Source organism: Fusarium falciforme, chromosome 10, assembly GCF_026873545.1.
Source record: "Fusarium falciforme chromosome 10, complete sequence".
In the NCBI taxonomy this organism is placed as follows: Eukaryota; Fungi; Ascomycota; class Sordariomycetes; order Hypocreales; family Nectriaceae; genus Fusarium; species Fusarium falciforme.
The window spans coordinates 1,337,664-1,364,618 of record NC_070553.1 but is presented as its reverse complement, the minus strand read 5'-3'; the positions used below and the strand labels follow the sequence as shown (position 1 = coordinate 1,364,618).

At 51.6% G+C, this 26,955-nt stretch overlaps 9 protein-coding genes and 1 pseudogene across 10 annotated transcripts, besides 1 other annotated feature; 5 read left to right on the top strand and 5 right to left on the bottom strand.

The window, feature by feature from the left end:
- Positions 1-1,747: 1,747 nt before the first annotated feature.
- On the bottom strand, positions 1,748-2,284 carry NCS54_01232300 (Cupin-3 domain-containing protein; the record flags this gene model as incomplete). Its single annotated transcript, XM_053157561.1, has 4 exons — positions 1,748-1,777; positions 1,828-1,865; positions 1,920-2,113; positions 2,187-2,284. The coding sequence occupies 4 exons, from the start codon at positions 2,282-2,284 to the stop codon at positions 1,748-1,750; spliced, it is 360 nt and encodes a 119-aa protein (XP_053013536.1).
- A 903-nt stretch (positions 2,285-3,187) lies between these two features.
- On the top strand, positions 3,188-4,924 carry NCS54_01232200 (General amino acid permease AGP2-like protein 2; the record flags this gene model as incomplete). The annotated part of the gene is made up of 2 exons (XM_053157560.1): positions 3,188-3,678; positions 3,742-4,924. The coding sequence occupies 2 exons, from the start codon at positions 3,188-3,190 to the stop codon at positions 4,922-4,924; spliced, it is 1,674 nt and encodes a 557-aa protein (XP_053013535.1).
- Positions 4,925-5,558: 634 nt separating this feature from the next.
- NCS54_01232100 (Hypothetical protein) lies at positions 5,559-7,069 on the bottom strand (the record flags this gene model as incomplete). Its single annotated transcript, XM_053157559.1, has 3 exons — positions 5,559-6,039; positions 6,101-6,569; positions 6,634-7,069. 3 exons carry the CDS (start codon positions 7,067-7,069, stop codon positions 5,559-5,561), a joined length of 1,386 nt encoding a protein of 461 aa, XP_053013534.1.
- Positions 7,070-7,608: 539 nt separating this feature from the next.
- NCS54_01232000 (Multifunctional fusion protein) lies at positions 7,609-11,739 on the top strand (the record flags this gene model as incomplete). The annotated part of the gene is made up of 8 exons (XM_053157558.1): positions 7,609-7,677; positions 7,742-7,849; positions 7,921-8,199; positions 8,250-8,335; positions 8,389-9,324; positions 10,532-10,743; positions 10,805-11,191; positions 11,252-11,739. 8 exons carry the CDS (start codon positions 7,609-7,611, stop codon positions 11,737-11,739), a joined length of 2,565 nt encoding a protein of 854 aa, XP_053013533.1.
- Positions 11,740-12,597: 858 nt separating this feature from the next.
- On the bottom strand, positions 12,598-13,549 carry NCS54_01231900 (annotated as a pseudogene). The gene is made up of 4 exons: positions 13,409-13,549; positions 13,304-13,355; positions 12,722-13,248; positions 12,598-12,663 (listed from the first exon to the last, which is right to left on the bottom strand).
- Positions 12,598-13,549: a sequence feature.
- A 709-nt stretch (positions 13,550-14,258) lies between these two features.
- Positions 14,259-17,149, top strand: NCS54_01231800 (Succinyl-CoA:3-ketoacid-coenzyme A transferase subunit A; the record flags this gene model as incomplete). Its single annotated transcript, XM_053157557.1, has 5 exons — positions 14,259-14,386; positions 14,496-14,622; positions 14,693-14,789; positions 15,651-16,939; positions 17,018-17,149. The coding sequence occupies 5 exons, from the start codon at positions 14,259-14,261 to the stop codon at positions 17,147-17,149; spliced, it is 1,773 nt and encodes a 590-aa protein (XP_053013532.1).
- Positions 17,150-17,679: 530 nt separating this feature from the next.
- Positions 17,680-18,826, bottom strand: NCS54_01231700 (NADH-cytochrome b5 reductase; the record flags this gene model as incomplete). The annotated part of the gene is made up of 4 exons (XM_053157556.1): positions 17,680-17,829; positions 17,884-18,445; positions 18,498-18,579; positions 18,658-18,826. 4 exons carry the CDS (start codon positions 18,824-18,826, stop codon positions 17,680-17,682), a joined length of 963 nt encoding a protein of 320 aa, XP_053013531.1.
- Positions 18,827-19,428: 602 nt separating this feature from the next.
- Positions 19,429-20,784, top strand: NCS54_01231600 (Hypothetical protein; the record flags this gene model as incomplete). The annotated part of the gene is made up of 1 exon (XM_053157555.1): positions 19,429-20,784. One exon carries the CDS (start codon positions 19,429-19,431, stop codon positions 20,782-20,784), a length of 1,356 nt encoding a protein of 451 aa, XP_053013530.1.
- A 70-nt stretch (positions 20,785-20,854) lies between these two features.
- NCS54_01231500 (Hypothetical protein) lies at positions 20,855-23,155 on the bottom strand (the record flags this gene model as incomplete). Its single annotated transcript, XM_053157554.1, has 4 exons — positions 20,855-21,874; positions 21,946-22,731; positions 22,796-22,828; positions 22,892-23,155. 4 exons carry the CDS (start codon positions 23,153-23,155, stop codon positions 20,855-20,857), a joined length of 2,103 nt encoding a protein of 700 aa, XP_053013529.1.
- Positions 23,156-23,921: 766 nt separating this feature from the next.
- NCS54_01231400 (Acetyl-CoA C-acetyltransferase) lies at positions 23,922-25,166 on the top strand (the record flags this gene model as incomplete). The annotated part of the gene is made up of 1 exon (XM_053157553.1): positions 23,922-25,166. One exon carries the CDS (start codon positions 23,922-23,924, stop codon positions 25,164-25,166), a length of 1,245 nt encoding a protein of 414 aa, XP_053013528.1.
- Between the last annotated feature and the right edge of the window lie 1,789 nt (positions 25,167-26,955).

Genomic DNA, 26,955 nt, shown 5'->3' with positions numbered 1-26,955 from the left:
TTCCCTCCTCTATTTAAGCCCATACCTTTCAGATACTTCTCAAGTTCTGGCTCACACCCCGTTGTACACACAGAAGCTAGCACAGCCCCAGTCAGTGTCACAATGCCGAGGTTCCCCACAAAGCATCACTGTCCAATTTGTCAGAGTATCACCAAGACCATGTCCAAAGCAGGCCATTGCACCAAGCATCAGTGGACGTGCGCCAACGATCATAGCGAGTGGGTTCAGGGAAAGAATCAGGCGTGCGAGAAGTGTGGAAGAGAATACGACGACAACTGCGCCAGATGCGACTGACAATTCATAAGTATGCAGGTTTAACTCAACATTTCAGATACCATCAAGGTCTAATAATGCTTTCATACAGACGTCTTCCTGTTGGAGTCCACGTTGCACGTTTGGAAGAGTTCGGTGATGTGTTGTCTGTTTCAGATCTCTAGGAGCTGGTAACGTATGACATTTCGTCCTCAAGAAGGTACAACGCAGCACAGTGGAGGATAAAGTGGAGATTAGATCTTTAGTATACAGGAAATACTATTACTTAAAACGAAATTGCACCCACTAGTCTCGTAGTATGGGAGCTCAAGACGTCTGAAGTAGTCTACCCAGAGCTTTTCTTCTAACAGCACCGTTAACTGGTATGATATCTTAACACATTTGGTTTCAGATCCAGACTCATAGCTTGATTACTAATGCCAAGATTGACTCAAGGTGAGGCTTTTGCTCTCCTCACGTGTTTATTTGCTTCCCCTCTCTCAGGTTTCACTTGTACACCGACATTCCCTCCCCTTTCAACGAAAGATGTCTTCGTACCCAAGCGCCGACGAAGAGTATGATCCTGGCGAGCCATCTAAACTCGACCTCAACCTTGATAGCCTAAGAATCATTGCCACCAGAGTCTTGCAGGCCGCCTGCATCAATACTAGGCCCATGACACGAGGCTCCTCGCATGAAATATTTGTCCTCGAGTTCGAAGAGTCAAGTAACCCTCCTTACCAGTCTCTGATGCGCTCCAGGTACACCTGTATAGCCCGCTTTGCTCGTGTCAGGGGGACTTCGGCCAAGGAGGAGAGCGAGATTGCCACCATCCGGTATGTGAAGCAGCACACCAGTATCCCTGTGCCAGAGATATACTACCAAGATCTCAACCCTGAAAACAAGATCGGTGCGGTCTTTGTGTTGATGGAGAAACTCCCTGGTCGGCTTCTCTAAAGACCTGGGATGGTCTATCACTCGGCCACAAGAAAGTTGTACTGTCAGAGATTGCATCCATCATCATCCAGTTTTCCTCCCTTTGCTTCGGCAAGATTAAATGTCTCACTCAGAACGAAATCGGTCATGTCATTAGCCCCTACTGTAATTCCCCTCAAGGGATAAACCGGTCGTGCTAGGTTTATATTAGCAAGGGGTATAATTTTGTAAGGAAGTGGAACCTGCATAGCCGAGCCTTCGGCATGGCCTCGGGCTGCCTTAGCCCTATAGCTTGAGATAAGGCCTTCTCTCCTAACAATCAGAAGAGAAGAGACTGCCACCTTTTGGTGCAGTGGCATAGCTTATGCATCAATGCTACAGATTCCCAAGAAGGACAAAGGGTGTAAAATTAGTTTCAATTAGCTTATAGCGAAGCGAGTTAAAAAGACTTAAATAATGTAGAGTCAATTTATCTCTAAAAGATTCCCTAGGAGTAATCTTCCATAAAAACTAAGCCTATGCTATAAAACCCATTACCCAGCGAGTTTCATTCCCACACCTACTCAAACTTCTGGGCCCTCTGTCCAACCTAAGGGATATTAGATTAATATTCAAGTTCCTACATGTATGATAACTCACATAGAAAGCAGCCCCTCCGTTCTTGGACTCGAAAGTAACTGGAAAATAGTCAGAGAGAGAGTTCATAACATATCAGCAATTCGTAAACCTACTGGTAGCGCCCTTGGGGAAGTACAAGACGTCGCCAGCCACAGCATTAACCTTTTGGCCTGTACCGTCAGAGACGATCAAGTCGCCTTCGACAACGAGCTTGACCTCAAAGTAAGTGTAGGTTGAGGTTGTCTTAGCGCCGGCCTCGGCACGGAAGAATCCACTGGTCAGGGGAGCAACCGGGTCATCTTTCGTGCTGAATTGGGACGTATTGGTTAGCTAGATATCGCGGCGCGCTGAAGTTATCTCAAGATATGCTTGTTCATTACCTGGAAACAGTATCGCCAATGTAAAGATTCTTGTAATCACCGTAGAAAGGCAGCTTGGCCTCTTGGGCCTTGGGGAAGTGTTGCAGGGCGAGAGACATGGTAGATACAAAGACTCGTTAACTTTCAAGGAGTTAGATGTATTCAGAAGATGGTGGGTTGAGGGTTGAAGAACGCGGCTTGAGCCTTCCATACTTATAGACCTGAGACGATCTGCCAACTGCAAAGACATGATCTATTTCCCTAATGAAACTTGCATGCGAGTGTCGGAGCGAGTCGCAGATCTTGGAAGAGTCGTGATCGTCAGGGTCTCGGCGTTTGATCGCCGAACCGACGAGGTAGACAGGGCTTTCAGCGAGGCCCAGTAATGGTCTTCGCTTGACAATCTCTCTACAATCTAACGTGATCAAGCCCAAAGTGGGTTGCCTCGCAGAGGGCCTATGCTCGGGCCGAGACTTCGCCTCGTGGACCCTGTTTTGGCCTGGACAAAGGGAGTCCGCAGAGATTCGCGTTTTCGGGGTCCGCGCTTGAACAGTGGCCCGTGAAGCCTTCGCAGCGAGAAGAAGGCGGGGTGGGAAAGCCAAGGCCGTTGTAGTCCAAGCGTTCGGAGCGAGAAACCGCCCCGGTCATTTCCCCTCCTTGTTTGGTGAGGAGGAAAGGGGTAACCAGCCAGTAATCGGTAACGATAAGCCATGTCTTTCGGGGCGAAAGCCCCTCCCTCTAATAAGTTATCTAGATTGGGGGGAAGCTATGGCAGTAGCATGATGTTGGCAACGGGATACCCAGATATGGGCGCTCCTCCTTTCTGGGGTAGAGGTGGCTGTGAGTGTGGGTTACCCCAGATTCCAACTCCAGAGAATGCAGGGGGGTAGTGATGCATAAAATGGACCCGTGTTGACCTTGGGTTGACCGAGAACGCAAGCGGTCCCAGGCTTCTCATACACCTCTCACCCGCACTCTTTTACCCCTACTTGATTGTGTTTACCTTGTTCCTCACGACAACCATGGGCGTAGATAAAGGCTCCAAGACTATCGGCCACGATGGATTTGACGGCTCCAAGTCCGAGGTGGCTGTCGGCGAGAGTCTTCAAATCCCGAGGAATCAGCTCCAGCGCCACCTCAAGAACCGGCAGATCCAACTGATCGCCATCGGAGGCTCGATCGGAACCTTTATCTTTGTCAGCATCGGCGGCACGCTTTCTAAATCTGGCCCGGCAAGCTTGTTGATTGCTTGGACACTATACTCTTGTGTTATCGCCTTGGTCAACAACTGCGTTGCCGAGATGACTGTCTACATGCCTGTTGGGGGAGGATTTATCCGAATGGCAGGCAAGTGGGTTGACGACGCATGGGGCTTCCTGGCTGGCTGGAACTTCTTCATCTACGAAGCTCTCCTGGTCCCCTTTGAAATCACCGCCTTGACTCTTGTGCTCTCCTTCTGGACGGATCGAATCCCCGCGGCCGCAGTCTGCGGAGTGTGCATCGTTCTCTATGGGTATGGAGCTCCCCCGGTATCACACAATCAGCGACATGACAACAGCTAACCATGACGATTCAGGGCACTCAACCTCCTCAGCGTGGGCGTTTACGGCGAGGCCGAATTCTGGCTCTCGGGCGGAAAGGTGGTCCTGCTCCTTATAGTCTTTGCCTTTACTTTCTTGACCATGGTCGGCGCAAATCCACAGCATGACGTCTATGGGTTCAGATACTGGAATAACCCTGGGGCATTCGCAGCGTACCAGTCAGCTGGTGCCTTGGGACAGTTCGAGGGCTTCTTTGCAGCCTTGTCCAACGCCATCTTCGCCATCGTGGGCCCCGAGTATATCAACCTCGTGGCCGGAGAATCGCAGCATCCACGCACCTATCTCAAGAATGCCTTCAAGACGATTTACTGGCGTTTTGGCCTCTTCTTCATCGGTAGCGCCCTTTGCGTCGGCATTATCGTCCCTTACGATGACCCTACCCTCCTAGCTATCCTCGGAGGCGACACAGCCGGGTCTGGAACCGCAAAGGCATCACCTTACGTTATCGGCATGCAAAACCTCGGAGTTGATGTCTTGCCACACATCGTCAACGCACTCCTCCTAACCAGTATCTTCTCCGCTGGCAACACTTATACCTACGCTGCCATCAGGAGCCTATACGGGTTAGCGCTTGAGGGTCACGCGCCTGTATTCCTCACTAGATGCACCAGTAGCGGTGTGCCTATCTGGTGCGTCGGTATCGTCATGCTCTTCCCTTTCCTCTCCTTCTTGCAAGTTTCAAACAGCACTGGTCAAGTGTTGACCTGGCTTGTAAGCGTCATCACGGCCGGCGGTGCCATGAACTACATTGTCATCACCACAACATACATCTTTTTTTACCGGGCCTGCAAAGCTCAAGAGATTGATCGGTCTGCTTTCCCATATCGGGCGTACCTTCAGCCCTTTTGCGGATATTTCAGCCTTGTCTTCCTGGTCTTGCTGGTCGGCGCATCCGGCTATGCCAGCTTTGCCCCTTGGGACACTGCAGGCTTTGTCACCAGTTACGCCATGGTCATCCTAGCCCCTGTTCTCTTTTTCTTCTGGAAGGTTATCAAGAAGACCAAGTTTGTCAAGCCTCTTGAAGCAGATCTCGTGTGGGAGAAGCCGATGATCTACGAGTACGAAGCATCGATTGAGGACTCTCCCACGGGATTCTGGCAGGAATGCATTGACATGTTCCGGTGGCGCAAAGCGGGCGGAAATGACAGGAGTGCATGAGTCTGGCAATGGCACTGCAGTGGGTTTAGTCACTCATATGTCTGTTGTGTGTTGCGGTGTTTCACAGCATTGGGTTTTAATGCTGTCATGTGTTTATTAGTCTGTTGTTTGATATTGTGGCTGACAACTCCTCTTGGAGACGTCATTGAAACTAACAGTGTCTGTTGTGGAGTTCTCGCGTGCCACTCTCGCAAAGATATGTAGTTCAAGTAGTGTACAATGCAGTACTTTGGCAACTGAGTTAGCATTGGGTCTTGAAATGCCAGGAATCCATGTGTATCCTGTCGTGTCCTTTGACAATGTGGCCGCATCTCAGCAGAAATGCATTCGAGATAGATAGATAAAGAGTATCATATCGGATATAGCAGGATAGCAAGGACGATATCAGGATAGGTAAGTCTGAGAGCAGGAATACTCGGCTCAGCTAACCGCATCAATGTCAATACAAACAGGTACTTGGCTTGAGAAGAATTGTAGTCCGTATTGCTGTAGATGTTCCGGGAATGGGTGTATAACAGTATGAAGGCCATTGCCACTGACACGGTCTTATCCACCAGCCATCTTGCCCACAATTCCCGCCAAGCCTTGATCAACTCACTGATCCCTAAGACGTAACTTACTCCGTGGCCCACAGTTAAAAGCCTTGAGCTTCATGCCAGCGCTTCTCCCACCCCGGAAAGAAAGGATGCTCAGCCAGAGTCTCGACCTCCCAGTCCTTCTCTATCAGTCCTTCTTCAATCTGCTCCCTCTCGTACCTTTCTAGTAGTGGCTGCACAACATGTCTCGTCTCTCCTAGGCGTTTGTGCTCGATTAGGTTCTGCTTGCCCTCCTTGAGATTCTTGAGCAGAAGGGAAGGGATGTAAGGGTCGCCTCGGAGATCCGACACGGGATAGAACATTGCCTTGAAGTTGAAGACAATGGCTCCGGACACTGGCAGACGTCGCAGGGTTTGCCAGTCGACTCGCATGTGGCACTCGTCCTCTTTGACGGTGGGATCCTCCTCGACGGGATTGGGATTGTAGCCCGCGCCTGGCAGCACAAAGTATGTTTCGCCGCGTGGCAGAGCCCACGAGCCTCGTTCGATCGGTTTATCTGTGGGCATCTTGGCAAAGAACCTGCGGGTTAGGACGGTCAGCGTCGATCAGTATGGTACGGCGCCGGCTCGGAAGAGCTCACCTGTCCATCGAAACAGCCATCTGCTTTTGGTAGTCCGGGACTGGACCATGCATCTCCCTCAGATCCTGCCCGATCTTGGTGCCGACCGACCATCCCTGCGACGTACACGCAATGCCTGCCCTGAAGTGATAGACGCCGGTGGCTGGATCGCGTAGTACCATGGCAAAGTCTTCGGGGACGTTTTCGAGCAAGACCTGTAGTGGCTGCTTCTCCCTCAAATCAGTTGTCGTGCCCAGGATCCGGTTGTTGAAGGTCATATTGGCCACGTCGAGCGAAAAATACTGGGGATATCGGGCCGTCAAGAACTGGAGCACGATCTCCATCAGTTCCTTGCAGGCGTGCTCAGAGCCCTCTAAGGCATTCATGACGAAGTCGCCATGGGCCGCCACAATCCGTCTGCGTTGTTCTATTCTCCTTGCGTAAGAGCTTTCCAGTTCAATCCACCAGTCAGGCTCGAGTTTTTGCAGGGCTGTGCAGGTCAGACGGCGACTAATACTGGCAATCAGGAGAGCGAGTGAACGCCTGTCACTTACACATGGTCTGGTGATAGACCCATCGGACAGGCCTGTAGGGTCGGGCCTTGGCCTTGTCGATGTCGAACTCCGGGTATGAGTGAGGAAGACGGACACCACTAAGAGCAGCATAGTCGGGGAAATCGCCCAGGACATCTATGTCAGCCTTGGAGAACCCGGTAGCGGTCAGTTGTGACCTGTCTGTTATCGTGGCGCTTCCAATGTTTGGATTCATGAATTGCCGACGGGGAGGAGGATATGCGGTGGCCAGATCAAACGCCACACTACCGGGCCTTGGTTTCCCAGGTGATGCTTTGCCAGAGAACTCCGGGCTGCTCTTGGGTGCGTGTTGCTTCCATCTGGTGTAACATGGGTAGGCCAGACAAGGCAGCAAGAAACAGAGGATGCCCCCCAGGATCCAGTAGTCTTGTGGTAGAGAAGAGATCTGGTCAAACATGGTGCGGCCGTCTGCTTGAGTGTCTAGGCTGTTGTTGATCTGTGAGAGTCGTTGCAGCATCTTGTAGCCAGGCCCTTTGACAAGTATAAATCTTCTGTTCTAGATGGGACTTTCGCTGCGAGGCTTGTCCAACTATCATCACCCATACCCGCACTCGTCGATCAGCTCGGCCCGAGCGCTGAGTCACGAAGGTTCCCATCCATCCTGCGCTGGCGAAGTGGCAAGCGGGGTGCTCGAGATAGTCTAGTTGATAGCTTGCATTAGGGAAGCGATGAACTGAGAAGCAAGCCGAGACCATGGGAACCCCGCAATGCAAATCTGGGTTGAATCTTGCCGAGCCCACAATTTATTCGCGCCGAACATCCTTAACCCCTCCTCAGACGAGGCGTCGCACCCTATAACTTATAACATAACCCCAAGATAGCGGATCATGCATGGGTTGCACGCCAAACAAGACTATCACGGGCTTATCGAAAGGCCTTACCTTCTCTGTTGACCTTTGTACCAATAACAATAACAACAACAACAACCACGAGAACATGTCTGCCATGGACAATAGCTCGATTCTTGGCGCCTTCAGCGTGCCCGCGCTAACAAACGAACCTTTTGTAAGCCAAGACCTTGCCTTCTGCCTACTACCCCAATCTTGGAGAATCGCGACTGATTCTATAGGTCTCGTATGCTTCGGGCACATCAGAACGGGCCAGTCTCATCGAGGCTCTCGCGTCGTTGAAGAAGGAGATGCCCTTCGAGGTCCATCCCAACGTGGACAGTCAGGATGTAAGTTGACCCATTTTCCTACAATCAGGATTCTGTATCTGACTGGCCCGTGCTAACATGTTCTTTGTCAGATCGTCTCACCACTGAATCAAGCTCAGCTGAGCCCCTTTGATCACAAGTCGCCCTTGGCAAGATACTCTCATGCCACTCCAGAACTAGTGGACAAGGCGATTCTCGGTGCGCTCGAGGCCAAGAAGGCATGGGCCAAAACAAGCCTCAACGACCGCGCTGCCATCTTCTACCGCGCTGCTGCTTTGGTCCGTGGGCCTTACCGCTACCGCATGATGGCGGCAACCATGGTTGGGCAGGGGAAAAACGCATACCAAGCAGATATTGACTGTGCCGCCGAGGTTTGCCAGTTCACTCCGCTGGACTGGTGCAGGGCTTACTGAAAGCTTAGGTGATCGATTTCCTTATGATCTTCCCGACACTTGCAGAAGGTCTGTACAAGAACCAGCCACCATTTAATAGCCCTGGGGTGTGGAAGTAAGTCCCCCGCAGCCAATACCTTATGATTCCTGACACTCGTACTCTTGCAGCCGATCTGAGGTAAGGCCACTTGACGGGTTCGTCTATGCTATATCTCCCTTCAACTTCACTGCTCTGGCGGTCAACCTGGTCCTGGCACCCCTGATCGTCGGCAATGCTGTCGTCTGGAAGCCGAGTCCTGGAGCCATCTACTCCAGCTGGCTCTTCAACCACATTCTGATCGAGGCCGGTCTACCTAAAGGGCTGGTTCAGTTCCTCCCCGGCGATGCTGCCGAAGTGACTGCCCAGGTCTTCAAGAGCCGGGACATGAGCGGCCTCCATTTCACCGGCAGCACCTCGGTGTTTCGTAGCCTCACGGCCGAGATCGGCTCCAAGATGGAGTTCTGGAGGTCCTATCCTCGCATCGTCGGTGAGACGGGCGGCAAGAACTTCCACCTTATCCACCCCACCGCCGATGTGAGGAACGCTGCTCTCAAGTCGATCCGCGCGGCCTTTGAGTACCAGGGACAAAAGTGCAGTGCTCTATCCCGCGTCTACGTGCCCCGTTCGCTGGCTGAGGATTTCAAGAAGGTGCTCATCCAGGAGACGGAGGCGTTAACCATGGGGGACAAGTTCACAGACTTCATCGGCCCCGTCATCAGCCAATCCACCTTCGACCGCGTTTCGGGCTATATCAGGGACGCCAAAACTGCAAGTGAAATCACTCTGCTTGCTGGAGGGACGTTTGATGACTCGACCGGCTACTATATCCGCCCAACCGTTGTGGAAACAACCGATCCGAGGACAAAGTTCATGGTTGAAGAAATTTTTGGGCCATTCCTGACTCTGTACGTCTATGAGGATGCCGATTTTGGACCCAAGATTTTCGACTTGATCGATACCACCACCGAGTACGCTTTGTCAGGAGCTATCTTTGCCAAAGATCGGCAAGCTATCATCCAGGCGACAGAGGCCCTGAGATTTGCTGCCGGAAACTTTTACATCAAGTAAGCTTTCATTGAAGCAATGACCCCCCTGGAGAGCAGCTCGATTAATATTTGTCCCACTTCAGCGACCAGTGCACGGGAGCCATGCCGGGGCATCAGCCGTTTGGTGGATCAAGAGCCAGCGGAACCAACGACAAGGCTGGTTCTGCAGGATTGCTGACGCGGTTTGTCTCGTATAGAACAATCAAAGAAGGATTCACCATGATTGATAGCGTCTTGTACCCTTCCAACTTGGATTGAGGACTGGCTTCATAGATAGAGAGCACCCTGTCGAGATTAATAACACTGTTGGCCTCCTGATCTACCTCAAGCTGTTGCTGTGACTACCTCATCGCATTATGTTCATCCTGGGAGCAAGTTGCTTGCACCAAGGCAAAGAACACATTGATTACCGCGACATTGTGATGCTGCAAGTAGTGCACCCGTTACGTGGAGGCTCGGGTCACGCGACGCTGTGAAGGGAATACCAGACATGTGCTAGCAAACATGGCTGGGCTTGGTGCTGGGGTAGGGGGTAGGAACAAGGAGCGTATTGATGCACCATCGTTTTGCTTGGTCAAGCCATATCGTACCAGAGTCGTGTTATGCCAGGTACGTCCTCAGACCTTGGCCACGAAGGTCGTATCAGAGAGTTAGGCGGTTCCGCACCAACAGGATGCTCTTGGCTGATGCCCTGCAAGCGCCCGCGGTCTCCCTGTTGAGTCCCCTTGCCAGCCTGAGAGTTGAGGCCGAAGGCGAATTCGCCCAAGTCATACTTCGGCGCGATCATGCGGGGCAAGCCAAGGCGAGCACTGGGCCGTCATACTTCGGGGCGGAGATCAGGACTGCTGAGCGGCGTGGGTCCGCGAAGACAAGCCCTCTCACCTCGCCGACTGCCAGTGGGTAAATTAGCTCGCAGCTCCAAGACAACACCCCTCATAGCCATGGCTGGACTTGTTAAAATTGATTTGCTCATTCTCTTCTCTCAGCTGCTTGTCTTCATCTTCAGCAAGCGCCCTCTCAGCAATCGCAAACCTACCTCCATGGTTTCAACTTGGGAATTCAGGATGACACAGCAACTCCTTCTACTAGCTGGTTGTCTTTCCTTTGGCATTGTGGTCGGCCACTGGCTGCTTTGCCGCTACCGGAACAGACCTGGCTACACAGTAGATTCCAGAGGCAGCCATGGCACAGGTAACCTTGATCCCATGCGCACCTGAACTCACAGGTCACCGATTCTAATCACTATTGGATCTGCAGATCGCGACACCGAGCCAACATCTATCAACGTGTCACGCATAAAACCATTCAAGCCCGATTACGACTGGCGCAAACAACCGCAGACTCCTTACCGACCATGGCGCAGTGGCCCTTATCACGTTACCATGGGTGAGCACTTGAGCCTCATGTACCTCCTTCTGCCCTTTGCTGTGTTAGATCGTACATGAATTTATTGTGACTTGCTTTACTGGTTCTGTTCTGTGATGCTGACTTGGTCCAGGCCTCAAGCAAACCGACGTCGAGAACTGGATCGAACTTGACGATACTTACCTCGACAAGTACAAGCTAAAGAAGCATCTCTACCAGAACCACCGCAATGATGTCCTTTCCTGCCTCCCCGGCTGCGATGAAGGCTTATTCGAAGCCCTGGGGCTTCTCAAAGACACGCTGATCCACAGATTTCCCACCATGTTCCGCCTCCGAGACTCTCATGTCATTGAAAACTTGGTCACAGGAGATGTCTGGGACCTCCGGCCCAACGCCACCACATGGGAGAAGCATCATCCGCTAGAAGTCATGGGGCTTCTGGCCACCGAAGACTTTTTTCTTCTATACAACGGCGATGATGGGCAGACAACGTTGAAAGCTGCTGGCGTGTGCTTTCCAGGTACGTCTTCCGTTTCAACGCGAACACTTGTCATATGAGCTCAGGCTGACGACGAAGCAGCGGGATTCAAAATCGAGGAACGTATAGGCCACAACCTTTGGCAAATCCACGCCGGCAAGGTTCCTCAATACGAGTCCAAGCTAGCTAAATCCATGGATCGGTTCTTCCAGCGCCTCAAGGTCGGGAACGCAATCTGTCGATTCAACTTCGCCATTGATACCTCGGGCGAGCTATTCCATCGCCACTCTCACCATAACCTGACGCCTGAGCAGCTGGAAACACCTTTGAAGATCCAGGACTTGCATCTGCGGGTCGAGCGCCAGGTTCTTCAGCGACTTCCAAAAACCAGAGCCCTGTTGTTTACTATTCGAACGTATGTGACTCCAATTACCGAGGTGACCAAGGACAAGGAAATCGCACGGGAGTTAAGAGGGAGTGTTCAGGGGTTTACGGATGATATATCCAAGTATAAGAATAAGGATCTCTGGAATGAGTTACTGCAAGATCATTTGGCCGAGGTTCTAAAAGATAATAAAGGGGATATCTAGATAGAAGTAATAATAGGTAAGAATTACTAGATAAAAATAAAAAAGTCTTTCTCCTATAAGTAGTATTATTTATATTTAAGTATAATAATATTTCTTATAAGGAAGTAAAATATATATTTAAGTATTTTATTAGAGAAATAAAATATACTAATTATAGCTCGATATAGAATATTATTTTCTGTTGATATCTTTTAATAGAGAAATTTTATATTCTTTTATATAAATTAAATGTTAAAAAAATAATAAGGGTAGTTGATTAATTAATAATAATAAAAATTATCTTAAGAAAAAAAGTCTCAAGCTTTCTTTTTTTTTATTCTAATTATAAAGATATTAATAATTAAACGTAATTGCCTTTAACTCTTTTTCTAAATATAGGAAATTGCCTAATATCACTTTAGCTAATATAATAAAATCCCTTACCCTATACCTGTGGGAAATGGAGGCTGTGAAAGAGATATGGCTTCTATTGCCTATGCTATTTCTTTTCTCGAATTGCGATTCATTATAGCCGTGTTCTGGCCGTCTCATTGCTTTCATGTGCGGATTGTTTTCCACACCACTTGACAGGGCCCATTTTCACATAAGTTGCTTACGCCATGGTAAATGCGTAAGAATGCCGACGTTGAGATGATTACATGCACGCGGACTCAATCTTCGGCTCCAGTTATCTAAAACATTTCTCAAAGGCGGTTTACCCTCGATGTGGCCGGTCATGATGACGGTGGATGAACAGTATGTGAACTAATGTTAAATCGCTCCTCTGATGAGGTGGAGGGTGACTGCAACATCGAGGTTACGCCGGCGGTCAAGTATATTTGTTGCACAAAATAAATACCAATCTTCAAATCGTAATATTCACAGGCCTAATTCCTCGCTCCCCTTTACAAACTCCTCAAATGACTTGAGCTGATGACCAAAACCCTTCAAGAGCATTAGTCAGCCATGTCCTCGCGTAAAGCGTTGGTTCCATCAGACTTACCCGTTTGTTTCCTTCCAGACTTTCATGCTGGTAGTATCCAAATTCTCGCATGAACCGGAACATGCTCAGACGCTCGATCTGTCTCTCGTTGGTGCTTGGTTCATAAGAAGGCTGAAACCGAAGGTATTCGTGGTCGGAAAGTTGTTTAACGCTGCAGGTGGAGCCGTGGACCGCCTTGAATTTGTTCACCGTCGTGGCAATCTCGCGCATGGAATAATAAGCCTCAGCCGCCAGTATCCGCTTGCCCAGGAATTCCTCTCTTCTCAGCAATGCGGCCACAACAAACTTTCCAAAGTCATCGGTGATATCAATGAGCGGGATGTTGGCGTCGTCTACAGGTAGAGGGAGTTCAAGCCGTAAGGTACCAGGAGGCCCGTTCTCTCGGACGATAAAGTGGCCAGGAGCAAACAAGCTCATGTAAAACCCTGGGAGAACAAATGTGGCGGGTATTTCCAGTTGGCGGATAAACTGCTCAACAATCGCCTTGCTGTCAAATTCATGGGCAGTTCGGATTGTCCCAGCAGAGCCTGAGAAGATTGACACATTAGGAAGACCTTGACATTAGTCAATACAATGACTTACATTCCGTCACGGATAAGAGCGAACTGTAGATCAAATGCTCAACTCCAAGTTCCTACTCGTCAAGATGAGCCCGGTCCCAATGAGAGAGTCTGCCTTTCTGCTTACCTTTGAAACCGTGGCCACTAGTTTCCCCTGCTGGACCTCGATTTCGCGGCTGCCTGGGTTTCCAGTGTACGCCGTGACGAGAAAGACGGCATGGGCCCCGGCAAGGACTCTTCTGACATCTCTTTCAGATGAGAGCTCTGCCTGGTTACTCGGGGTTATTAGCACGCCATTCTAATGTTCCAGCTTGGTAAACGACTCACCGATACAACCTCCACGCTAGACGACGCTAGACGTTTGGCAGCGTCTTTCCCCGTGTCCCGGCAAACGCATCGGATGCGAAATCTAGAGGCTTCGTGAGATGCTGCCAATGCTCTGATGACTGATCCGCCCTGTGCACCCGTGGCGCCGGTTACAACAAGGAGTGGTTTTTAGCCATGCTCAAAGAAGAAATTCCTGGCTATCGCGCTGTCTAAATTCCGCTCCTATCTCACTGATGTTAAATGCAAAGTAGGCTGCGGGGTTAGCTGTTCGGGTGGACATTGATGAGCTTGGCTCGAGCCTCGAGTTCGGCGCGAGTTTTGTCAGCCGAGCCGCGAAATGAGGGATCGACAGTTCGCCGAAAGGGAGTACAGCAGGTAACTAGACGCTAAAGGGAATGAGCCGCCAGGCCCTCTTTTCGGTGCGAACCCAGTTTGTACTGTCAACTTCGAGGATCCGCGTATCTTTACCCCGAGTTATGTCACAAGTATTTGACTGCTGCGCTCGGGTAGAATTTCGTTGATCAGACGCCTGGGCCAGCTCCAATCTGCCACAGCCGACACTATCCTCACAAGAGACTTTTCAACCGTTATTGCTCGACCGCAGAGCCGACGTATCTTCGGGCTTTGCTCATTGGCATCAGGCTTCCAAGATGGCGGCCAAGAGTCCAGTGAAACTGTTTGACCTGGAGGAGATCGCTCGCCACAATACCAAGAAGGATGCCTACATGATCGTCCATGGGAAAGTCTACGATGTAACCAAGTTTATCGACGAGCATCCGTAAGTACAGACTCCACCAGCATTCGTAGAAACTCAACCGCTCCCACTCCCTTCTATGCTCTCGGGGATAATACATTGGATGCTAACCAGAATCCCTACCTCGTCACAGCGGCGGCGAGGAAGTCATGCTAGACTCCGCGGGCCAAGATGCTACTGACCCCTTTGACGACGTGGGACACAGTGAAGAGGCATGGGGAATCTTGCAAGCTATGCAGATTGGTGAACTGAACCAGACGGTGAGCTTTTTTCCCCGGAGGCCCCGATAGCCGGGTGTGCTTTCTGACGCTGTTATGCAATGATTTACAGCATGTTTCACCCAATTTCAAGATGCTGGCTTTATCTGGGTGGAATGGAAAGCTTCTGGGTGTTGCAGTCTTGGGGATTGCAAGTGCGGCTGCTTATGGTGCAAGATCGTTTATCTAGGATCCGGGTAATGAATTGCTGGAATTTTCTCGTTATAGCCAGACATATGTGGAAGTGAATTCAAGACGAAGAGCTACAGTTTGCTGGGGCAGTGTCTAGATCCAGTAGCATTACCAAGCCTGCCATGCTTCGTGCCGTCTTGAATTACGAGGCCAACCCGCGATGAGGGCTGTTAATGAGAAGATAACTCGTGTTGATGTCCGGGACCATCAAATGGCAAGAATGATTTATCACAGCAAAAAGCTGAGGGGAGAAGATCAGGAAACAAAGCAAGGCAAGTTGTCCGGCACCAAACCCAAGGAATACAAGCTTGTTTACTTGGTGGCAGACAGTCTACGCCAGGCTGTTCGACTTGTAACTTTCTCTGTAGGCAGGAATCAACGAATCCGGGCCGAGCTCAAATTTCGGCCCGTGATGTGAGGCGGAGCGGCTGGCTGACTATTACCTTAATTCGGCGCGGAGTGCCTGGCCCAGTCTTCGTTGCTCGGCCTTGGACCATCGCGCTACCCGTTTTCGTATCATTGGCCGGTGTAGCTTGGCTCACGGGATAATTTGGGGCTTCCAACCTCAAAAACCCTCAATTTATCTCTAGAACGGCGGTGATAGCGATAAAGAAATAATGCTACAGTATCCTGGGCCCATAGTCAAGGTCACGAATACAATGATGTTTCTTAGCAAAAGACTACAAGCCAGGGGCTTGTACGATCTCCATGTAGGTAACTGTCCAGCACACCTTTCTTCCTATCCTAACCCAGCCGTCGTTTCTAGTGCCATGTGAGCTGGACGAGATTTTTATCGACGACTCGGACCCGATCCGCTATTAACAAAATCTTTCCATCAGCAACCAAGGCGCTGGAGGATATGAAGCCCAATTCAATCCTACTTTGCGGCGGGTTTGGTCTCTGTGGTGTTCCTGACACACTGATCGACGAGATTCTCAAAAAGCCACAGGTCAATGGTCTCACCGCTGTGTCGAACAATGCCGGAACAGATACATCAGGGTTGGGAAAACTTCTTCAAACACGACAGATCCGGAAGATGATCTCGAGCTATATCGGAGACAACAAGACGTTTGAGAAAATGTATCTTACCGGCCAAGTCGAGCTCGAGCTTACCCCCCAGGGAACTCTCGCCGAGCGATGTGCTGCAGGTGGCAAAGGTATACCGGCATTCTATACGCCAGCCGGTCTTGGGACAGTGGTGCAGACCGGCGACCTGCCATTGAAGCATGACACAAATAGGGTTCCGGAGGAGTACTCGTCGCCAAAGGATGTCAAGGTCTTTGGCAGGAAGCCGTTCCTGCTGGAGGAGAGCATCCAAGGCGATTACGCATTCGTCAAGGCTTTCAGAGCCGACAGGCTGGGCAATTGCGAGTTTAGGCTCGCAGCTCATAACTTCAATGGCGTGATGGGGCGGAATGCCAAGATGACCATCGTGGAGGCAGAAGAGATTGTGGAGCCAGGGGAGATCTCTCCTGAGTCGGTTCATCTGCCTGGTATCTACGTCAAACGGGTCATCAAAAGCACCACAGACAAGAAGATCGAAAAGCTCACTTTAGCCACAAAGGCAAACAAGGGTGGCTCAGGGTTGGGTAAAGGAGGAGCGGCTGCGAATCGCCAACGGATTGTGCAGCGAGCTGCCCGCGAGTTCAAGAATGGTATGTATGCCAATCTCGGTATTGGCATGCCCATGTTGGCAGCTGGACTCGTTGGGCCGGGCATTGAAGTTCAGCTTCAATCGGAAAACGGAATTCTGGGACTGGGCCCCTACCCAGCAGAGGGCCAGCAAGATGCCGACTTAATCAACGCTGGCAAGGAAACGGTCACGCTGGAGGCGGGTGCTTCTGTCTTCGGGAGCGATGAGAGCTTCGGCATGATCCGCAGTGGCCGCATCGACCTAACCATCCTAGGTGCCCTGCAGGTCAGCGCTACGGGTGACCTCGCCAGCTGGATGCTCCCAGGAAAGGTCAAGGGATTCGGCGGAGCGATGGACTTGGTGAGCAACCCAGCTGCCACCAGGGTAGTGGTCACCATGGAGCATACGGATAAGAAGGGGAACCCAAAGATCGTCAACCAATGCACCTTTCCCTTGACGGGAAGGGCTTGCGTTTCGCGTATTATTACGGAATTGGTGAGTGTTCCCCTGTTCCCAAGTTACATGTGTTCTTCTGCAACGTGACAGTCACTAATGCTATTTATGTATTCAAAGGCTGTTTTTGACGTCGACTTTTCCCATGGCCTACACCTTATCGAGGTCGGCCCTGGCGTGACGGTAGAGGAGCTCGGGAGGAAGACTGGGGCACCCTTTACTGTAGCTAAAGATTTGAAGACGATGATATAACATCGGCTGGCTGAAGGAGCCCAGGTCTATTTAGGGGCTGTTCTAAGACTACCTCTCTTTATAATCTTCTTCTACAGACTAGAACACTGTCATATGTTTATCAGTGTGTTCTTTGATATTGTGGCCAACAATTCCTCTTGGGGACGTCGTTGATACCAACAATAGACTAGAACATTTAATAGCTCGATCGTCCCCTAACAAGCTAGAGCTATTAGTAGCAGTCTTTAGCAGACAGAGTAGCTTTTAAAAATGAACTGGCCCTACGGCTCGAGCACGTTGCCATAGAACACTGCTAGTCGCATTTTGTGGAGGGTCGGACAATAAGGCAGAGGGGGAATTACAGCCATGACATTGGAAGAGATCACAGCTAGTTCTTCAAGTGGGTTCCATTTGAAATGAACATAAGTCAACATGGTAAATTATAGACACTATCACGCTTTCAACCTTTTCCAACGCGTCTAACATCGGACAGTGCTGATCTTACGACGCCAAACAAGATCACGGCTGGCTACAATATCAAGCTCAAGTTCCTAGAAGCAAAACACTTGATCCTCCAATTTGCTGACAGAACGGGCTTTATTAAAGCCCAGAGACTCAGTGTGGCCCTTCATGGCACGAATCATAGGCGGTGGCCCACAAAGAAGAATCTTCACGTCATCAGCGGCCGCGGGCAGTTGATCCTGTCAAGGCAAAACAGTCAGCTTGCCGCAACAGGCTTTCATCACTGCGCGAACGCTATTGGAACCGGGGGGGATCCATGCCTTGATCAACTCGCGACTGACAAAACCAATATGACCAGTCCAGTTGGCCGGAGGCTTGTTCAAGACATAGTGTATGTGGAAGCTCTTGTCGTCGCGGGCAATCTGATCTAGCTCTTCCTTGAGCAGGATGTCGGCAAAGGTCTCGTTGGCGTAGATCAAATCGACGGTAGTCCTATCGCCGGAGGGGCGGCCTCTGACAATGGCTCTGGCGATTTGAAGCATCGGTGTAATACCCGTGCCCCCAGCAATCATGCCGATTCTTCGAGCCATGTTTGGAGTGTACCGGAATGCTCCTTTGGGGCCTCGAAACTTGATGGACTGGCCGATGTCCAGAGTAGACACGTGCTTAGAGATATTTCCATTGGCGTATGACTTGATGATCAGGTCCACATGGCCGGCTGTGGTGTCATCGGTGATGGGAGTGTAGCTGCGAATCACGTCTGTCCCCTGTCGATCGATCCGGGCCGCGAGCGAGATATGCTGGCCGATGGGGATACCCAGAGTGTCACTTGGGCGAGGAAGCTTGAAACGGTAACTGACAGCCATATGTCAGTTTTACCAGCAAGGGAGGGAATATTCGGACCAACATTGCTGTGTTATTGGATATGGGGAACTTGTGGGAGAGTTCAAGTTCAAGAAACAGGTCAGGCTTGAGAACAGTTCTTGGCTCTGGGGTGATGTCAACTGAGTCTGTCCCGTTGCCAACTTTTATCTGCAATCCGAGAGGGTTTCAGGCGACCAACTTACTTTTGTCCAGTGCAGCCTTGATGCCAACTATGGCGCCTATGGCAAGGGCGAGGGAGACGGTTGGCAGTGAGAAGGTCCTCTGCAGCGCAGCGACGATAAAGAGAGAGACGCCCGAAGCATAAGCTATGGAACTGGGCCGGTTCACAATGGAAGCTGCCGTGGAATACATATTTGGGCTGTGGCAGATTCCTGTGTTGTTCAATTACAGAATTAGAATATTGATCCTGTATTCCCTCGCCAGGGATTGGGTGTGAGATGATCTTATCCTTTAGCACTTTCTCCCTGCATAGAGGTTGGAAGTAGGCTTTACTTGCCCAGGATGGAAGCATCACCCACGGCAGGTTCCAAGATTCACTCATTCATTGAAGGGGGATGGATCCTCGCTCAAAGCTCGCCCCGAGAATGATGATTGTAGATGCAGGCCTGATGGCCAACATTGCCAGGTGGCTTGCCTGACTGATCTAGAAAGCCCGTGCCGAACGCCAGCATTTTGGCGTAGCCCTCAGGAGGCGCGTCAAAGACACCTCGGGTGGTGACGTTCTCGGTGCGAACGTGTGGGGGGCCAAACCAGATTAAGCCATCGCCCAACCTTCGGGGCGAGCACGCTTGAGCAGAGGAAGAATAGATTGTTTGTCAATTTAGTGAATCACAGCGTCCGCTTGGCGTTTCTCCGGCTTTAACTTAACATTCAAGAATCCTCGCCGCTCCAGGCTCCCCAACAAAATCATCCTCCATCCACCCATCAGCTTTTCCGCCCACGAAACAACAAACATGTCGCCGCCGACTTCATCAGCCCTCCTCCACCGCTCACTCGACAAGACATATCCCACCGCCGTCGGCACAGAAGGGATATATCTCTTGACCGCAGACGGACGCAAGATCCTTGATGGGAGCAGCGGCGCCGCCGTCTCCTGCCTTGGCCATGGCAACCGGGAAGTCATCGACGCCATCTGCGAACAGGCACAAAAGCTGGCCTTCGCCCACACCTCATTCTTTACTTCTGACCCGGCCGAAGAGCTAGGACGTCTCATCATTGAGAAAAGTAATTATCACTTCAATAAGGTCTTGTTTTTGACGTCAGGCTCCGAGGCAGTCGAGTCCGCGCTGAAGTTGGCTCTTCAATACCACGTCTACAACAACCAGCCCCAACGGGTAAACATCATCGGTCGTAAACATTCTTATCACGGAAACACCCTCGGCGCCCTTGCAGCTGGGTATAACCCAGCAAGGCGGGCCACCTTTGAGCCCGTCCTAGGGATAACATTCCACCACGTCAACCGATGTTTCTACCAAGCCGATGGGAAAGGCATCTCAGAACGAGCCTATGAGGATGGTCTGATTTTAGAATTTGAACAAAGGTTTCTGGAGCTCGGTCCCGAGACAGTCGCTGCAGTCATCGTCGAACCGGTGGTGGGCGCAACCATCGGCTCTGTGCCCGCGACGTCGACCTATCTGCCAAGGCTTGTCGAGCTATGCAACCGGTACGGGGTCCTCACCATCTTCGATGAGGTCATGTGCGGCATGGGGCGCGTGGGGAGCTACCACGCATGGCAAAGCCTGGGCAATGTTGCCCCTGACCTGCAGACAATTGGCAAGGGATTAGGTGCTGGCTACCAGCCTCTGTCCGCTGTGCTACTGGGCAAGCGAGTGTCAGATGTCTTCGAGATACACTCCAGAGGGCCAAGGGCGTTCTTAAGCGGGCACACCTTTCAGGGCCACTCCATGGCGTGCGCTGGCGCGCTGGCCGTGCAGCGCATACTATTCCGGGATGACCTCGTATCTCGTTGCCAGAGGCTTGGTGAAATCTTGCACGACACACTCGCGACGAACCTACCCCCAGAGTGGAGGACACACGGAGGCACCTTGAGAGGCCTAGGCCTCTTCCGAACTGTTGATTTCGGGAACATGTACCAGCAGTACGGTGGCCCTGTGGCAGGCGAGGTGTCTCGCCGGGCTCTCGCATTGGGTGCTGCGGTGTACTTGTGCTCTCCAGCTGTCGATGCCGTCCTGCTGTGCCCGCCTTTCGTTGCCACGGATCTGGAGATGGAAAAGCTTGCTAATATTCTTGTTGCGGCGTTGACCGACGTAATGAAGTCTCGGGAGGAGCCCAGGCGCGGGAAGATCTGACGAGCAGAGAGTCACAGCAGTGCGTTCCGTAGATGCCCTAGATACAAGACGTTGAACTCTTCTTCTCCGATCAAGTAAGCATAATATACATGTTCTTCTCCCGCATTACTTCCCTCCAGTCCACACTACCCAGCTCAAGCTGTAGCCCGTCCTGGTTACCGTGGTTGATAAACTGGCGATCGACCCTCCTCCAGACCTCCATGACAAGAGAGACTGCTTGGGAGACATTGCCGATGCCATGACGTTTTGCCCGAGCGAACCATATGAGGGCCCGATGCCTGAGATCAGTATCTACAGCTTCAACCGCAGCGATGAACCCAGGCCAGAGAGTGTTTGCTACTGCTATGTTTCTTGAGACGGCGTCGATATTCTCTAGATAGTCCAGCGCCTTGGAAACCAAGGTTTGCCCCGACGGTCGCACACTTGCATCAGATGCCAGTCCGGGAGCTGCTGGGGGAGAAATCCGTGACGAGCCATCACACAATGCTCTCCGGAAGAAGATGCTTGCGCTATATTGGAAGGTTAGCATGTGGTTTTCCTTGATCACGTCTGCGATGTAACCAGACGTGCCCCTCAGTGGATTCGAGTCTGGGCTGGGGGCGTCAATGAATGTTTCAATGTTGTCCAGCGAGTCACAAAGATCAGCTTCCAGCCTGAGTAAGTCTGGCACGCAGTCTGGGGGCCATGTTTCATCTGGGCCGAGTTTCGACTTGATCCTGGCGAATGTGCTGATCTGGCTCAGGTAGTGGAGAGTCTTGGCGGAGATGCCAAAAGTCACGTCGAGAGAGTAGGTTCCGGTTGGTCCTGTAATCGCCACCGTCTCAGCCATGCCTCCGGCAGTCGACGAATCCGGCGGCTTCTCAAGTGATTCAGAGACGGAATCGTGTAGAGGTAACCAGTCTGGGGGGCCTTGGAGCACATCCAGACGTCCCGATGTCTCAGCAACGATACGATAGCACCGGAAAATCTGCAAGAGGGTGAGGCAGGTTGGGTCCGACAGCCATGACTCCAGACCACCCGTCAGCTCAATGACTCGTTTGCAAAGGAGCAAATGTTGGTATCCGTCACCACCGGATGCGCCACTGAACACCTGGGGAATTTATCAGCAACGGTCGGTACTTGCTAGACTGCGCCCCAGATGAAGGGGGAGTAGTGACGGACCTCAACAGTAGTCAGCGTAAGAGCTGATGCCATCAGCGCATGTCTGGCCGAGGTTTCGTGTCCCAGCACCGAGGACGAGTCTGGGGAATCCAGAGCAGTCCTGAGGAGGGCCATTGCTCGCCCATAGTGTTCCTGGCCCCGTTTCCGATCAACGACTGAAGTTGTCGAGGCGAGATAGGACCTGTTAAAGGCTGCAACGGCCAGAATGGCGTGCAGGAGAATCTGCTGGGGCAGACTCGGCGGCTGTCTCAGAGCCAGGGGGAGATAGACCTGGAGCCAGGGATTATTCGAGGGGGCTGAAGTGGGCATCATCAATTCGCAGACCCGTGTGCGATAATGGTCAATCAGCTTCTGTGTCACCTCGGACGCGATAACAGAATCGGTAATGGACAGTGGCAGCCTTGGTTGCTGCACTAGCTCAACAGGGGTGATTGGCCCGCTGTGAGGCGGCGCGTCGTTGTCGAGGCCGTCGTCTCGTCTCTCGCTCTCGTCAGACTGGTCAGGGCTGGCAGGCCTTCGTTCCACCGTTGGAGACCAACTGAAGATGTTCATGATATCTCCCAACGCCTCCCAATGTGCCGTCTCGCCCTCTCCGCCCGGCCCAGCCGATCCATCCTGATGCCTAATAGCGCCGGAGGCATGGGCAAGACTCCCAATCTGTGACCAGTCCAAGACATCGTGGCCGATTGGAAAGGCACTTGAGGCGCCGCTGGTGTTTTCGTAGCCATCGCACATGTAGATGCGGGATCGTTCGCAGTTGTGGCATTTTGGCCGACGCTCGTCACACTGATGAGATGAGATGGAAATAAGCGGATGGCAGGCACACGACGCGGCGGGGGGAACACTGCACCTTGATCTTGCGTGTCCGACAAGTCCCGCAGCCCTATCTGCCGTCAGTACGGTGCACGGTCGGGTTTGCAGGAGGGATAAGACGACGTTGACTTACAGAGTAGACCTTGCCTCCTCGCCGGCGCTTGCGGGGGGGTGCTGCAGACTCGGCCCCGAAAAGCAACCGCCGAACCTCGGTGAGCTGGTCACTCTCCAGGTCGACGGAATCCACGGTTGGGACATCAGGCCCGGCAGCCGCCACGCCCCGACTGCCCATAATCAGTGCTGCTGTCCGAGATCTTGGGAAGAGGCAAGTGAAGCGGACGGTTTCGAGGTGGATGTCGGATGGGGTGCGGGAGGTGGAGGAGAAATACGGGGACATGTTAGACGGACAGGGGATATGTTTTAGCTTCGCGCGGGGTAGACTAAAACTTCCCAATCCATCCATCGGATCTGTTATCTATGGAGTCCGGGGGGAAGAACCCGGAGTGGACTCCCAAGTCGTCTACGGAGTAAATAACTATCTCGGAGTGCCGGCATCCTACAAGATCTAACATCACAGGGAACCCATCAGCGGTCTTCACTTATCTATTTTCTGCTTCTAAAGCCTACTAACCCACTTAGATCTCCAGCAGGAACCCACCACGTAGATATCTACACTTCCCTCCTGCCCGCTACACGTTCAGAGGAAGCCGCAATTTCAAGAGAAGTGCGGGGGTCCCGACGAGAGGTCCAACAGTAGTAGATTAGTCCAGCTGCGTCACCTGTGCTCAACCCGGCTAGGCCAGGGAATGTACACATTGGATGATAACCCAACATCTGAGTTGTGGGATCCGCTTTTGTTCGCTCTGTTTCCAACGTTAATTTGTCAGCTCGGTGAGGCCATCTTAACCCTGGTCTAAAAGTTCGGCGCGAAAACTCGCGCTAACTAGACGACCTCCCTTTCGGCATGTTTCCTCTAACAAGAATCAGATATCGGATCGTAGCCCAACCACCAAGACCAAACATGAGGGAAACTAGGACTCCTGCGTTCTTACAAGTAGAGTAACTCAATGGGATATAAGCCAGCAAGGCTGACCGTCGTAACATGGAATCTACTCATTAAAGCGGTTCTCTTGTCCAAGTTGTCCCCTCCATTCCCTGCTTCGATGACTGCCACAGCGAGACGTTTCGCAGGCATCGCTGCCAAATCTTCTCATGACGTTGTCATCTTATCGGCGCTCCGCACTCCCATTTGCCGCGCCTACAAAGGACGTCTGAGAAACGCATATCCCGAGGAGCTGCTGACGGCCGTGCTCCGCGCGACAGCCAAGCAGGTTGAAGGCCTTGACCCAGCCTTGATCGAGGATGTCGCGGTCGGCACAGTCCTCTCTGAGCTGGGCGGCTCCAAAGCTGCCAGAGCGGCGCTCAACTCAATCGAGGGTTTCGACGCCACCTCGACGAGCCTGTACTCCGTCAATCGTGCCTGTGCATCGTCTCTACAGAGCATATCTACAATCCCTGGGCATATCCGCGACGGAACCATCTCGGTCGGCATCTCGGCCGGCATGGAGAGTATGACAATGAATTACGCATCACGCGCGATCCCGCAGCAAGCATGGCCTGCGCTGAAGGATTCCCGTGTTAAGCAGGCGCGAGATTGCTTCATGCCAATGGGTCTGACGAGTGAAAAGGTTGCGAGGCGGTATGGAGTCACTCGAAGGGATCAGGACACCATGGCTGCCGAAAGCCATCGGAGGGCAGTGGCCGCTGCGGAGACGGGCAAATTTAAGGACGAGATTGTACCCTTCACTGTGCTGCAATGGAATTCTGGGGTTGAGCAAGAAGTTACCGTCTTGGTGGATGATGGGCCCCGGCCCGATGTCTCTCGCGACGGACTGGCTCGGCTCAAGCCAAGCTTTGCTGAAGACGGCCGGAGCACTGCGGGCAACAGCTCGCAGATTTCAGACGGCGCTGCGGCCCTTTTGCTTATGCGTCGTCAATCTGCCGTCGACCTAGGGCTGGCAAGCAGCATTATGGGCCGGTTCCTCGGTGGTAGTGTGCAGGGCTGCGAGCCCGAAGAGATGGGGGTTGGGCCAGTCAAGGCGACCGCAGCCCTGCTGCAGCGCTTTGGGTTGACCGCGACGGATGTCGATGCTTGGGAGATCAACGAGGCATTTGCCAGTCAGTTCCTCTACTGTGTGAGAGAGCTTGGTCTGGAGAAGGCATTGGAGGTTGGCAAGGTGAACCCGCACGGAGGGGCGATTGCTCTGGGACATCCTTTGGGCGCTACCGGAGCGCGCTTAGTAACCACCTTGCTACATAGCATGAAACGAAGCGATAGCGAGGTTGGCATAGTCAGCATGTGCGTCGGTACTGGTATGGGCATGTCTGGTCTCTTTGTCAGAGAGTAGCTGTCTCGTGATACTCTTGCACAGCTGGATAGAAGCCATGCCGTCTTGAACGCTCCAGAGACTCGTGGGTATGGCAGCGATTGATTGAACAAGTGACACTTGGGCGCTTCTTTCCAAATGCGCTGGCCCATGCATGGCATGACTCGCTGGTGGTCATGACAAGGCGCGGCACTCCATCCGCCGTTCAGAGCATGTATAATGTTTCGGAGAAGATGAAGGGGCCGTATTCTGGACATGTAGGATGAGGCAAGCGGAGCTCGCATCGTTCCAGTTTCCTTCATAACAAACCCAGCTTTAATCTAAATCAGGCCAATTCGAGCGAATCTAACTCACCGCCGGTCACGAGAGTGCTGAAAATTCAAGCGACCCTCAAAGGACACTCTTCTTTATTGGAGTGAACAAGTCGCGGGCCAAGTCTATTTTCAGGAAAATTGTTCCTTGAGTAGTCTCGTTCGTCAAACCAAATGGTACCTGTGATCGCTTTCCAAGCCCCTGTAACCGTTTACAATTGATACTGTGTATACCTCCTCAGCCATCACTCTTCGTTCTATGCCTGGCCATCTTTCCATGCAAACTACGCTACAATCAGTTGCAAGATACCAACCACCAGGGACAGAAGGCCCAGCAAAACCAAAAGGAAAGGTCCAATAATAGCCATGGTCAGTGCATTCCTCTCCGAGGTATGTCTCTCAAAACATGAAACAAGAGAATTCATAGGCGTCTAAACGTTCTCCTGTAATAACAATTAGGGTCTATCATCACAATCCATAAGAAACTCATACCTATTTATCGCACCCTACAGGAAAAAGCGAACTTTATTTCGTGCATCAATTCCAAGAGCTTCCTACTCAACGGCTTCCCAGATGCCTTTATGACCATGCAATGTTCTGAGAGAACGCGAAAAAAACTCGACATTTTACTATCTCGAGTCATTAAAGGACGGGACGGGGCTCGCATACTCTGGCCGGGTCGACTATAAACCAGAGTCCTACTCCAAAAGGGGACAGCCGATGCGACTGATGGATAAAGCCCTTTGAAGGGCTGATGGGGCAGCTGTTGGATGCATGAAAAACCCAAAATAGCGAGTCAAGAGAGGTATTCGAAGTCTGCATGTGCGTATGGCACGGAAGTTGCGGTTGCAATGAGTGTTCTTGTTTCTTAAAGGATATTGGAGCATTGAAGGATTAGAACCACGGTTTACAATAGGCCAAAGCACCCTGGGTGAGGATAATATTGCGACTACTCAAGCTTGGGTCGGACTATGTGATGGGTTTATTTTCTTTTTATTTTCTTCTTCAATGCCAAGCCCAAAAGGGGCCATCAGCAACAACAGCAAAGGGCATCGTTATCAGTACATAAATAGATGTTGACATTAAAACCCAATATTGTAAATCACTGTAATACCTGTCCATCTGCATGAGACTCAGCACTAGTCAGCCATCTGCAATAGGTCAACAATATCCACATATCTAACTACATAAGTGCATGGGTAGTTGTGCCTAGTTGCCTAGTGCCTCGCTATGCTTAACTTCCAAGACAAGCCTTTCTATCACTTATGTTACTTATACATCTACCCTTACGCTCTTTCACCTCTGTGTCAAAACACTTCCATCCTAAGTAATCTCTTTCTGGACTTTTCTGTACACTAAAACAAACACTCTTACGCCTCTATTAGCTGCCATGAACTTGCCCGCTGGCTTGCTGCCAGTTCATTCCTGTCCACATTGCGAGAAGTACATACTCGACCTAAGCGCAGACGGCCAACCCGACATCTAAATCCACCGTTGGT